This window comes from Candoia aspera, chromosome 1 (genome assembly GCF_035149785.1).
Source record: "Candoia aspera isolate rCanAsp1 chromosome 1, rCanAsp1.hap2, whole genome shotgun sequence".
Taxonomy (NCBI): domain Eukaryota; kingdom Metazoa; phylum Chordata; class Lepidosauria; order Squamata; family Boidae; genus Candoia; species Candoia aspera.
Window position 1 is genome coordinate 182,873,440 of NC_086153.1, and position 12,412 is coordinate 182,885,851.

The 12,412-nt window shown below is 33.3% G+C and overlaps 1 protein-coding gene across 2 annotated transcripts in view; it reads right to left on the bottom strand.

The window, feature by feature from the left end:
- The window catches only part of PMS1 (PMS1 homolog 1, mismatch repair system component), a 49,813-nt gene that overhangs the window by 7,737 nt on the left and 29,664 nt on the right, over positions 1–12,412 (bottom strand). The window contains exons 5-9 of one of the 2 annotated variants that reach the window (XM_063318067.1): positions 8,442–8,558; positions 4,546–4,668; positions 3,595–3,738; positions 2,484–3,367; positions 591–1,046 (exon numbers count right to left, since the gene is read on the bottom strand). In XM_063318067.1, the coding sequence (XP_063174137.1) occupies positions 591–1,046; positions 2,484–3,367; positions 3,595–3,738; positions 4,546–4,668; positions 8,442–8,558 (1,724 nt within the window). Of the gene's footprint in view, positions 1–590; positions 1,047–2,483; positions 3,368–3,594; positions 3,739–4,545; positions 4,669–8,441; positions 8,559–12,412 lie in introns of those variants that run through there. The other variant, XM_063318068.1, reaches the window with a different exon arrangement.

The following is a 12,412-nucleotide window of genomic DNA, read 5'->3' on the forward strand; positions in this document are numbered from 1 at the left end:
TGACAGAAATACAATATTATATGACAGATTATTGACAGTGAAAGAACAGAAGCCAAGTGGTTTCTAAACTTTTCATGCCATTAACCATTTATTTTTGTAAATTGCTTTAAGAATTCGAAAGGAGAAACAGAATATGAACATTTGAAAACCAACAACAAATAAATGTTAATGGCATAGGAAACAGCTCCTGTATGTAGCACTGTTCCATTTTTACAGTTAATTAATCTAAAATGTTATGAAAATCAAATCATCCAGAGAGTTTATCTAGAATCCGTATCAGTATTTGAATAAGATATGCATTTCCTGTACTGCCAAATATATATATTTTTTAAAAAATAGACTTCTAATAATAAATGCCTTGTAAGAACTCTTATTGTACTATGTCTATTTATACCTGTTATATACTCCTATATCTTAGGTATTTTATCATCCATTTATTACTAAATGGTTCTATTTTAACATTAAGTTTTCTACTTCTGTTTCATTTGATCATGTATGTGATTTAATTTAGAAAATAAAATGAAATCAAAACCTATGATTTCCTGTTTACCTAAGATGAATATACTTCTAGAACGTTACTTTCACTTTACCTGTCAGTTAATATAATAGGAGTGTCCAACTTCTCTATAGGAAGCTTATGATTTTCAATTAGTTTTTTGAAGAGAAGGGCTTCTTCTATTCTGTATGGATTGAGCATCTCTATTTTTTTCTCAGAGGCAAGTATCCATGCATCAGGAAAATTCAGAAGATGGATTAAGCAAGATTCCTCTTTATCTGGTTCTTTCTGTTCAAGCCTTTGAAGTTTTTGTTTGAATGCATCCATGGAGAAAGGCAGTAGTACAGTTTTTATAGCTTGGTTATTATGCTTCTTTCCTATTTGTGAGTTAAAAAGTGTGTCCAATTTTTGCTGATTATTTAAGCAGTCCTTTAGTTTAACCTTGGGTCTTTTTTCTCTCTTCCTCATTGATGTTTGTATATTCTGGCACATAGCTTCTCTGGTTTGCCTGTTGTATCGTTCCAGATCTCTGCCAGCTTTTTCCTCATATCTTACATACAGAAAGGGAATGGGAAACAAGAGAGAATACATGAAAAGTTTTTTTGTAGAATGTTGCAACAAATACATAATTGGTTGTTTTTCATACAGAAAACAATATTCCTGTTTCATTTTAATAGTTTTAAGGTCTCATGAAGTCACTACATTTTCAGTAACAATTCCTTTTTAATGTAAGTACAGAGAATATATTACAGCTACAGATCAATTATTTGGATTCATTCATTTCTATCAATAATAAAAAAGATTGTGTGTCAGAATTTGTGTTCAGTAATAATGGATTGTAGCCAACATTTCCCACTAGCAGCAGAAGACAACCAAAGACAAAATGGATCCCCCCTCCTCTTCCATGTATCTTACATCTGGGCAGAAACTAAGTAGGGCAAAAAGAAAAAATCCTTTTGCATGAGTCAGACCATTTGCATATTGCTGGATGCTGCCCACATTCTAATGCGCACATGTAGTAACTTTTTCCAAAAACATTATCCCTAACTAGGTCCTTAGAAGAGTTAGATCCAGAAAACTATGAAGTTCACTTCCTTCTCAGATACTATTTGCTGGCTATTCACAAAGCAAGGTATTAAACTGAATCTGTAATTGTAGCCACGCTTATCAGAGATCACATCTTACCAAACTCAAAGAAACCATTTATTTATTTATTGACTTTATATCCAGCCTATTTTAAATTCTGTATAACTCAAAGTGGTGTACATAATACTCCATTATTTCCCTCACAAAAATAACCTTGTGAGGTGGGTTGGGCTGAGTACAATTGATTTATTAGTGAAATAGAGTATGAAGCTACATTCCCTCCTGAGATAAATGTCACCTTCTAGCATTTAAGTATTTGATAACGTTTATTACATGAGCATTATAACAAAAGTGCATCTAAGGAAATTATCATTTTAAAAATATTAGCTCCCATCAATACGTTGTTCTGCTTCTTCCTAAATCAGTGTGCTATTTAATTTCAAAAATAGTAGGAAAGTTTTACTTATGCATTTATTTGAAAAAACATTTATTCCATTTGATTAATAAACATCTCTATATGACTTTGGAGGAGGTAATGAAAAATGTTACTTCTATTTAATCTATAGAATTGCACTGCTGTTGCTGTATTTTTTAGAATTTTAATCTAAATTACTAGAAATTCAAAGAAACTTGAAATATATTGCTAGTATTTGAAATCGTATTAAATGACTTCCTGGAATCCCTTTTAACAAAGTAAAACAGTACATATTACTGTCTACCAATGTATGAAATATTTTAGTTATTGCATAGCAAATATTATAAAAATTCAAACCAAACATGTTTCCATTCTATTTCTGAAAATAATAAGGTTCCATGTTATTTTTGAATATGGTTAATCAGTCAGGATGGAAATTGCTGACTAGTACTAGTTTTAACACAGAAGGACGTTCAACGATCTTACTTCTTTTTCTCTTCTTCATTCAATGAGTTCCACATTGTTTCCATTTTCAGCTGTAGTTTTTCTGAGTTTACTTTGGCAATTTCACTCAATGAATCAGGTGAATGGTCTTGAACAAAAAGATCAAATGCTGACATGGATTTCCTGATAATCTTACTGCTAATTAAGTCATAAGATGTAATCTGACCCATTTTATCTTTTATCACATTTGTTTTTTTAACAGTTTGATTATTACTTTCTTCTTGAAGTTTTGCTGGGCCATCATTTTTCTTTTGAGGTCTTATTTCACTCATATTTGGAATTAAAATCTGAACAGGTTCCAGATTTTCTTCTCTGGAATTTTTAAATGCATTACCCATACTCCATTTATCAGCAGCAACTTCAGAAGTATCTGCAGCGATTATGGCTCTTTCTCGTTCTCCTGCTTCTTGAAAAAAGTGATTTCTTGAATCGCTCTCCATGCTATTTTCAGATTGAATGTCCATTATAATACTGTTATCTGGATTAAATATTTCCTTATTCTGTTGGTCTTGACATAGTACATTATTTGGTTGCTCATCCTGAAATCTATCATATGCAAGAATTTCATTATCAGTTATTTTAATTTCAGTAGAAGCATCATGAGAAGAAGAATTATATATTGTTTGATTGCCAACTAATCTGTTTTTCTGTACATTTCCATTTTGTATGTCATTACTAAGTGAAGACAGTAAAGTACAAACAGGTGGTTCTCTACTTGTACAGGGTCTGGTTGTAACTTCTTGTTCAGCTACATTAACAATGTCTCTTGAGGTAAAGTCAGTTGTGTTCATTTCATAAGACATAGAGCTACTTAACGGTCCATATAATGCTATCATACTCTCTTCAATAGCAAGGCAGACAGATTCCTAAAAACAAATGCAAGAAATAATTCAGTAAATATCTATATGTTACTTATTGTTGCAGAGCAATTTATTTACTCTCAAGCCACAAGAATTTAATTTTGCCCTTTTTAAAAGCCAAGCAATATTAAAAGACCATAGACTCAGGAGCAATTATTTTACTGTATCATCACAGTAAAATCTCTATTATCTAATTACATATTACGAAAGAGAAAAAGACAGAACGACTATACCTTATTATGAAGTAATACTTGAGATTTATCTGGTATTAAATTGACATCCACAGCAGATGGAGGAACAGTAATGTTGATAAAGAAAATCGGGAACAAGCGATTAAAATCCTTGTGCAATATCATGTTATAGTACTGTTGAACAAGCTAAAATATTCATGAAAAAGAACAGAGTTAACTCAGTATTTCTAACTTTGAATTAAATACAATGCCAAATTATTGCTAGAATCTAATGGATTATTTTTCATCAACAAAACTGTGTAATATATCCTTTCCCCGTGGTAACCTCTCATGCATAAAGCTGTTCCGGAAGATGTACAGGGGTAGAAAGTGCTAGAGTAAGTAGATCTTTGCTTCTGTGACACTGGATTCCATACTATACCTGTTTGTTTACTTATATTCTTGACAATTCCTAGCAAGAATTATATACATTTCTGGGTTGAAGAAAGAAATACCATCTCTCTAACAGGAACAAGTCAACTTTTATTAGGATTCAACTAGATAAAATTGTTCCAACGGAACCTTGTTGCTGGTAAAGTGACATGCTACAAGAATGTAATACTATTTCACCTAATATGTTCTAAATGCACAATGCTGACTCAGTAGCTCCACATGTTAAGAAAGGCAAATTATTGCACATTAGTAATTAGTGAGGAACAGACTATATTTAAAAAGTTACTTTCACAGTGTGAATATGGGAACTCTTAATTTTATCTGAGGAGGAGGAGAGGAGGAGGAGGGGGGGAACTAATTTCAACAATTAAGAGTTGCCATCTCTATACCATGCTACAGTGAAATTCAACTCTGAAACTGAAGGGAATTTCAAAATTACTTGTGATACAGGCTTTATGTTCTAATGTACACAGTTAAAACTTGAGTTCAAGTTTGCTATAGCTAATGTTTGATCTAGACAATATTTTGTAAATCACAGAAATAGGACTGAGAAGGCAGTACCTTGAGAATTTCCTTTTGATACACTGGTCGGCTGTTAATAAAAATGAAACTTCTGTCTGAGCTTGAATGACCTGTCAAACATCTATTTGAATCAGGCTTTGGAACAAAGCCACTGAAAGATATCTATAATGATAATGAATATATTGTAAAATGTTCATTCAGTAACATTGAACCACATAACAACTCTTTGATGAATAATAAGAAAAGTCAGATTAGAAAACAAAAATTACTACAGATTTTGATTTGACTACTTCAAATAGTTTCTATACCACCTTCCCTGAAATAAAATCAAAGCAGCTTTGGTCTATGTGATAAACTGATAAAGTTAAAAACGCATACAGACTTTTTTTCAAGGATTTCCCATGTTATTTTTTGCTTTTCAGTTATTTCTTATAGATCTTAGAATCAAAGGGTTGGAAGGGACATTGCAGGGACCTTGTCCAACCATGCCAATTTTTGTTTTGTTTGATCTCTTACCTATCCAACAATAAATTTGTTTTGGCTCACTTCCATTTGTTTCCTTTTTAAAAAACAAAACAACAAAATAAACCTTTTCTCTGCATTATTTCTTATATACATATTTACAGTATATGTAGTTTTCCAAATATATCTACGTACGTACACAAACATGTATGTGTGATGTTTCTCAAATTATACGTTCTTAATATACTGTACTTTTTACACAATATTAAGAAAAAATACATACTTACATACCCATCATCCTGTTCTCTTTTGGGGTAAGTTATGCAAAGCACAAAATAAAGGCTTGTGTGACATCCAAAGGGACATGAAATATTGTCCATCGAAGAAAGAATATTTTAAACTAAATAGCGACATTTCCTAGAACCTAATGTCCCAGAGTCAGTAAAGAAACTGAAGCTGAAAAAAGATTATTTCAGCAATGCAAGAATCTGAAATATATTTCCAAATCATGAAGAATTTACAGGAAAGAAAGATAAAAAGTTTTGGGATGGTTGTCTACAAGGAGGTTTTCAATAATATGCAGTTCATGCAAGGAGGTCCTAAGTATATTTCTGAGCTACAAACATTCTGCAAGGAAGTATGAAAAAAGAATCCAAAGCAAGAACAGAAAAAGGTTCAAGGAAACATTTGGAAGCTATTATTTATACCAAAGGAGGTATTAACAAATACTGAGTGAAAGAATATCCAAACTTCTGCACCTGCCACACTTAATGTTTTTTTCTTTTGAATCTGTAAACAACTGCACAGTTAGGATGCACTCAAATTTGCAGAAAGATGTGTTTGCACCATGCAGATGTTGTGTCAGCTTCTGATCACAGAAATATACAATTTGACCCGGAGTACCTTTTGCATACAGCTGTAACTTCAAATACTAACTACATTAACTATTTTATTTTAATACTATCTTTTTACCAGGGGTTCAAGGCAGTATATATTGGGATCCCATGTTGTCCCCAGAATATAAGTTTTATGAGGTAGGTTGTGTGAAGAGTTACTGGCTAAAATTTACCCAATCAGCTGAGGGCAGACTAGATTATGGGTCTCCCAATTCTAGTCCAACATCTTAACTGGCTGTCTTCAGACACATAAATGAAGTTTAGGGATTTATGGGTCTCCTGCAGGAAGAATAACTGTTTCCCACTCAGCAGTTTCTTCATTACTTTGCCTAGGAAAGATTTACTGTCTTTTGCACAGCTATTTTTTTTAAAATATGTACTGCATTATATCCACAACCCAGTTCTAAAAGGTCCTATTGATTCCAAGAGAATTAATTTCCAAAATAGTATTACTGTCCAAAGGTAACAAATTAATTAATTTAATTTTACTTTTTATACCATCAACTATCAAAATGTCTCAGTATTTATTTTGAAAATAAATTGGAATTCTGTTAAAGCCTATTGAAAAAAATGTGTGTCTTAAGGCCCTTTTGAAAACCAGCAGAAAGGTCAGAATTCTAAATACTGCTCTGTGAAAGCAGAGCTAATGACCGCAGCAAAGACCAAAGAACTAAATAGAAATAAACAGCAAAAAGCTAAATAAGATTTTGTTCTTAGAAAGTTATAAATGGACTAAGGGTCCAGATAAATTTGGAATATTGAAACTTTTACAATAAGAATTTGGAATTAATTATAAAGAACAAACAGCCTGTTGTGGGAAATAGATCTGTTTGGGTTTTTAGAAGACATAACAGAGATAAGCAATTTCATGATTTAAAAACTGGACACCAGAGGGACTAAAGATTTTAGGCAAAGGGAAAAAAATACAAGCCTATAAAAAACATTATAACAACGAAAATATTGAAGGAGACGTTTGAAGAATGGAGTCAGAAATTAATAACCACAATATCAACCATGTCAGTAATGATGTCTGCTTCTATGGATAGGCTATATCCAAAAGATGTTATTGAAAAAATGATAGATGTTGAACAAATTTTATCTGACAAGATAGAGATGGTATCAAAAGTGGATTTACAACTGACAGGCCAAGAGAATGACTTAAAAAAGGATGTTTCACTGGATCTACAAAAGAAATTGGGTGAAGTTTTAAAAATTAAAAGGGAAATACAAGTGATAAATCAAGAGAGTGAACTGGACAATTTTTTCCTATTGGATTTACAAAAGAGGCTTTTTAAAGCCTTGAAGAACTCTGTGTGATGGGATAAAGAAGAAATGAAGAGAAATCAAATCCTACAACAATATTTGAACTAAAGATTAAGTCTAGTAGAAGTAAAAGGAAGGAACATAAAGTTGGTTTAGTTGATCAAGGTTAAAACAAGGTATGTTACTTCTGGCAAACCTTTATGGACTTTCTGCTGATACCAAGACTAAAAAGATGATGCTTTATGGATTTGTTTATAGATAAGAGATGGGATATGGGAGGAAGATGTAATCGTTTGTAACCTTAAGAGGGGGTAAATAATCACTAAATATACTTGTGATGAAGGTTGGAAGTCATTTGTTTATATATTTCTTTTTCTTTATTATACTGGCAGTCTTCAACTTAGGACCATAATAGAGACCAGAAAATTCATCATTAAGCCGTGCAGTCATTAAGTGAGGCATCAAACAACCACACCCAATTTTACATTTTTTGCAGTGATTGTTAAGATAACCAATGCGGTAAGAGAATCATGTGGTTCCCCATTGATTTTGCTTGTCAGAAGCCAGCTGGGAAGGTTGCAAATGGCGATCATGTGACCCCGGGACACTGCAACTGTCTTACTGGTTGCCAAGTGTCTGAATTTTGATCATGTGAACCCTGAGACAGACATAAGTGTGAGGACTGGTCACAAGTCACTTTTACCAGCACCATCGTAACTTCGAACAATTGCTAAATGAATGGTCCTAAGTCGAGGACTACCTGTATTCTTACTTCTTTTTCTCTTCCATTTTTTTTTTTCCTTGCACCTTTTAATCTTTTAAAATCTTTTATTTTTTCTTTTTAAAGTTTAGTTTGTATTAGATTTTACAATTATAATCACAATTCTTAATAAAATTATAATTAAAAAAAAAGGAAAAGGCTGAGTTGCTGAGAAATAAGCCCACTGCAACTATAATACAAATCTCCTTTACCTCTGGGGGGTGGGGGAGGATCATATAGTAGAAAGCATTCCTTCAGGTGACCCGGATTCAAGCCATTTAGGAACTTAAAAATAATACAGCACAGGTGAGAAAAATAAAGATAATCTGGTCTTTGGGATTGCTCTGCTAGATTTTTTAGAGGATTTTTGATTAGCATGTTTCATGCTTTTCAGATAATTTATTCAATTATGGATGTTTTAATGTTTGTATTATTGTGAAACCACTACTCAAGCAAATAAAACATGTTTTAAATGACAACAAATTAGATCTCAATAATATTATGTTGAAGTAACATTGGGAAGAAGTAATTTATGTAAAGGTTTAGAAACTTACCTCCAGATCTTCATAGTGCTGTTGAAAAGGTACCATGCTCTTCATAATAGCAGGTCCCACTACTTCCATGAACGCCATTTTATGATCCAGTACCTTGATCTTCTGCCATATGATTGTCTGAAAGCCAAATTTATAATATTAAATTGAAATATATGTAATAAGAATAAGACTTACTCACAAACATGTGTATAGAACAGCATGCTTGTCCTGGGTTTTTAACATTCTGTTCATAAACAAATGTACTTTCTAATTAGTACAGCATTTACTGTTGGTCCTTCTGTACATATTGCTATAGCAACTGGGCTGTCTCTTGAATTTCCTACCTGTTTGATGTCTAGTGACAGATTTTTAACCACTGGGAGGTCTACAAATGTACAATTGTATAACCCTTAAAAACAGCCACAATGATGTTGGCTTCTTGCTTCACAAGTACCATTAGTGTGATTTGAGAAAGAGTTTAGTCAGCATATTCATTACTTTTTGAAAAGAGAAATTAATGAAATTCGAAAGAGAATACCAGAAAATGAGTATAACATAACAATATTAAGTATTTTAAAAAACCCAACAGTTAAATGCTAGTACTGTGCATATCTTGAAATATATGCAGTTAGAAATCTCTCATAATGCTAGTAATTGAATTACTACATAATCATACTCATTTTCAAATTGAGATAAATTTTAGTGTAATAGTCCAGAAACAAAATTTATACCCAATTCTGTCTCATTAAGAAATTGAGAGAGATGAAATTCATGTTCACCGCATATTAAACCAAGTTTACAATGCATAAAATACAGACAAGCTTTACAGTATTTGTTTAAAGCATGGTATTCAACTTACAATATATAAAAACAAAATTTCTTACTCAGATTTACTGTAAAGTTTTGATCATCTTATAATGATCTTATAAATTCTCAAAAAGCTATAATAGTACAAAATAGTTAAAGTTAATGGAATTGCATACACACTGGTTTTAATTCTTCCCCCTTTAGTATTTATTATAAACCTTGTATGTGAATAAAGAAAAAGAAAGTGGCATTTGGCAACTTTGGTACAAATCTGATTGAAATTTACATAGGACAGTTTAAGCATACCGTATCAAATAATCTATTGCCATAATGATCAGAAAAAGTCAAAATGACTTCAATCAAGGTAAGTTATTGTTGTATGTTCTATTTGCAACACATGGATTCACTTGTATCAATTCATTAGTGGTAAATAATATTCATATACAGAAGAAACATTTATATTTATTTTATGCTCAGAATTTCCCAATTTTAATGTCTTTGGAACAGTACAGCAGTAATAGTCAGTGGAGTCTTGGTGCTCTCTGAGCCTTGTTGTTTTCTTGCAGACGTTTCGTTGCCAGACTAGGCAACATCTTCAGTGCGAAAAGGGAGAGGGCCTTGCTCTCTGTTTATATACAGTGGCTTGCCCTGCTTGTGTTGGTGGGGGTGTTGTTCTCTCCTTGGGAGTTCTTTGATTGGGCTGTTGTTTGCTGCTTGGTTGATTGACTGAGTTAATAGTTCCTTGATAAGAGTGTATTGTGCTGTTTGGTTGTTCATCTGGTGTTAATCCTAGTGTTGGTTTTTGCATATCTGGTGAGGAGGTGTCCTGGTCTTTTGGCTTTTCTATTGTTGATTTTTGCATATCTGGCGAGGAGGTGTCCTGGTCTTTTGGCTTTTCTATTGTCTCTTTTGAATGGTATGTAAATGTTGTTTACCTCTATGTGTCTGTTGATGGCTGCTTTGTCTGAGTGCCAGGCTTCCAGGAATTCTCTGACATTCTTGGATTTGGCTTGGTTTAGGATGCTCAGTTTCCCAGTTGAAACTATGGTTGAGTCTGTCCATGTGCTGTGAGATTAAGGAGTTCTCATCGTGTCTTCTGACTGCTGGTTAGTGTTCGTGGATGCATTCTGCTAGTCTTCTGCCTGTCTGTCCTACATAGTGGCTGTTACAGTCTTTGCACTGTATGTTGTAAATAACTCCTGTTTTTCCATTTTGGGCTATTGGGTCTTTTGGGTTACTTAATATGTTTTGAAGAGTTTTAGTTGGTTTATGTGCTATGTGCTATGGTGATGCCATGTGGTTGTAACAGTCTGTTGGTAGTTTCTGAGATGTTTCTGATGTATGGCAGTGTTATCCTTTTCATAGCTTCTGTTGGTTGGGTTGTAGTGGGTTGGGTGGTGAGGCACTTTTTGATAAAGTTGAGAGGGTATCCATCTCAACTTTATCAAAAATGGTAGTAGTAGTACATGCATGCAAATCCAATGAGTCTACTTTCCAATCTACAGAGATTACTTAGTTTTCCTGCATGAAACAAAACCCAGTCAGTATATGATAGATTGAAGTTAGATCAGCACTACTCAGGTCATTACCCAGTCAGAAGGCGGCAGGAAATGATGGAATATTTACAGAAATATGGCAAGCAACAGGAAAAAAAAACAGTAAAGGATCTAACCAAGCTCTGCTAGCAAATCTGGAGAATGACACAGTCAGCAAGAAATTGGAAGAGGTAAATCAACATTCCAATATAAAAATAAGGAGACTTAACAGAGTGTGCAAGCTATCATACAATATTCTTAATTTCATACACAAGCAAAATAAGGCTTAGGATCATCCAGTGCAGATTAGAGCCCTACAGGGAAAAGGAGATGTCAGATGTTCAATCTGGCTTCAGAAAAGGGCAAGGAACACAAGACATTATTGCCGATGTACGCTGGATAACTGAGAAAGCCAAAGAATACAAAAATATGTCATTGTGTGCTTCACTGATTATAGAAAGGCCTTTGATTATGCTATCATGTCAAGCTATGGAATGTCCTTAGAAAAATGAGAATCCCAGAGCATCTCACTGTTCCCATGTGAATCTATACACAAAACAGGAAGCGACACTATGTGACACTATGGAAGTGAAAGTTGCACTCTGAAGAAGCAGGATAGAGATAGTTTTGATGCTTTAGAACTTTGCTTTTGGAAAAGATTCTTGAGAATACCATGGATAGCCAAAAAACTCCCAAGTGGATCATCAAACAAATCAACCCAGAATTCTCACTCAAGGCACAAATGACCAGCCTCAAATTAACATATTCTGGATATTTATGTGATGACTAGTTTTTTGGAAAAGTCTATAATGCTGGGAAAAGTAGAAGGAAAGAGAAGAGGACAATCAGCAGCAAGGTAGATGGACTCAATTACAGCATCAGTGAGAGCAACTTTGGAAGACCTGAAGAACCAGGAAATCTATGTGGTCGCTAAGAGCTGATGGATGCCAACTGGATGCACATAATCAATCAATCCATCAATCAATGTATGGATAGGTTTCAGAATCACTGAATTTTCCTTCCGTACCAGAGAACTCCAAGTAAGTTAATCTGGAGTTGCAGTAGGGTTCCTGCATGTGCAAAATCTCCTGTACATAATGCAGTTAGTGAACTTGGACAATGGAGCATCATCCATGATACACAATCTATGCACTTTAAAATTGAGACATAATGTAATATAATTTAAAATTATGCCAGAAAGGAAATAATAAAGTCCTGCAATCTTGAAACAATGGAAGTAATTGTTTGGCATAAATAGAATCATGGATCAAACTATAGATTAAAAATGTTAATATTTAAACATTTGGTTAAATTTAGTTTAGTTTAATCATTTAGATTGCATCTAGACTAAGATGCATGTGATACAACTTATAGCAAGCAAAAATAAGGCAAACTCTTGAGCATGACAACCTGCTAAATACGAAGCTCATAAAACAGATGCAGTTAATTTCCATAGACATTTATATTTACTTTTTAATCCTGGGTTGGTAGCATTTCTAATTAAGATTCATAGTCCTACTGAATTTTTAATATCTTGCTAAAGTACTACATTTAAGATTCTTCACTTTTGAATTTGAATATCTCACAACAGGTTTCCTGCACTGTTTGATTTATAACCTTGATTATACTCTGAAATTATGCTATAAATAT